The 1,509-nt window shown below is 35.2% G+C and overlaps 1 protein-coding gene across 1 annotated transcript in view; it reads right to left on the bottom strand.

The window, feature by feature from the left end:
• hmgxb3 (HMG box domain containing 3) overlaps positions 1-1,509 on the bottom strand; it is a 25,299-nt gene that overhangs the window by 6,854 nt on the left and 16,936 nt on the right. The window contains exons 16-17 of the mRNA XM_016561528.1: positions 899-1,083; positions 203-422 (exon numbers count right to left, since the gene is read on the bottom strand). Coding sequence (XP_016417014.1) covers positions 203-422; positions 899-1,083 — 405 coding nt within the window. The remainder of the gene's footprint in view (positions 1-202; positions 423-898; positions 1,084-1,509) is intronic.

Below are 1,509 nucleotides of genomic sequence, written 5' to 3'. Positions count from 1 at the left end.
TCAAGGTTTCATCATGAAATATATTTTAAGTAAAAAAAAAAAAAGTGTGAAGAAACGTGAAGCACGAGCTGAAGGTGGACGTTTGAATAATTATACTAATAGGACTTTTACTTGCTAAAAAAGTCTAAAATATCAATCAGACGACAGAAGTTTCGATCATGTTGATCATTTAGAGGCCTTAGTTAAACTCGTCACTCAGTACCTCTGAGCTGCATGTCAGACGTGATTTTGTCTTTCTCGGTGTTGATGACGGTGGTGTTTCTCATGAGAGGAGGGATGAACGGGGCGATGATAGAGGCGTCAAAGCGTGTGATGGGAAAGCTGGAGGGAAACGCTGCCTGTTCCAGCGCCTCGTTCTCCATCGTCAGCCAAAACTCGTCAACGTGGACCTCATCTGTCGCCTGGAAATCAGGCCATGTGAACTACAGAGAGAGAAGAACAGTCATTTATCTAAATGTCTTGAGTTACTGTGCTATATTTGACCTCATTACAGTTTTAGTTATTTCAGTATTACTTAAGCATTTTATATTTACATAGTATATCGTATTATAGTATATTATTATTTTGGATTAGATTTTATTTTTATATTTTTTATTTTATTATTATTTATTTTTTAAATATTTCTATTAGTGTTCATTTATATTAGTACATCAAATTATATTGAATTTTACTTTTAAATAATTTTAGTATTTCAGCGTATTTCATTTACTGTAGTTTTGAGTTTTTCATCTACTATTTATATTTAAATGTATATATTAATTTAAATTTAAATAAAATGTTTCATTTTTTATATTTTGTTTTATTTCAGTTAACCTTTACTTTATTTCAAATAATGATTTTTTTTTTAAGGTTTTGAAACTATAATAGTATCTTAATAGTAATATAACATTGCCGTTACCTCCACGTTTTTGAGCAGTAACACGTTGTTGGAGTTGCGTTGTGCGATCTCCAGTTTGGGAGCGATGCCGCACACGCCACAGATCATGTCGTTATAGTCTCGAACCGTCAGACACTCAAACGCCCAGTAACCGCTGCAGAACAGGTCCTGAACACACGACAGCTGATCCGAGCTCAACGCGCCGTCTGAACCACACACAGAGAGACACGTTAACCTCACGCACACGCTCAGTAGATGAGAGATGAGGATGAGGAGGAGGATGAAGCACCTGTGAGCGTCAGTGAGTGTTTGATTATACTGAGAGCGGCGTGTGCAGGTTCATCGCCCAGTCTGATCTGATGTCTCATCTTAAAGAACAAATCCAGCGTCACCAGCAGCTTATTACCCACGTTAAACAGACCTGAAAAAAAACAAACACACTGAAACACAAACTGCAGTAATACATATCAACAGGTTGCATTATCAATGTTAGATTTTAGTACTGAGATACCTTTGGGTTTTTTTTTAAGTGCGTGTGATTTTTTTTGTGAGTTTTTATTTTCGTATTTTCTGTTTTCGTTTTAATTAGACTTTTTGTTGTGTTTTGTCATTTTTATTTGTTTTTTTTTAAA

The sequence above is a fragment of the Sinocyclocheilus rhinocerous genome, unplaced genomic scaffold (assembly GCF_001515625.1).
Source record: "Sinocyclocheilus rhinocerous isolate Xijiao unplaced genomic scaffold, SAMN03320098_v1.1 scaffold168, whole genome shotgun sequence".
Classification (NCBI taxonomy): domain Eukaryota; kingdom Metazoa; phylum Chordata; class Actinopteri; order Cypriniformes; family Cyprinidae; genus Sinocyclocheilus; species Sinocyclocheilus rhinocerous.
The sequence above is the reverse complement of the archived record's forward strand: the minus strand, read 5'-3'. Positions and strand labels throughout refer to the sequence as shown.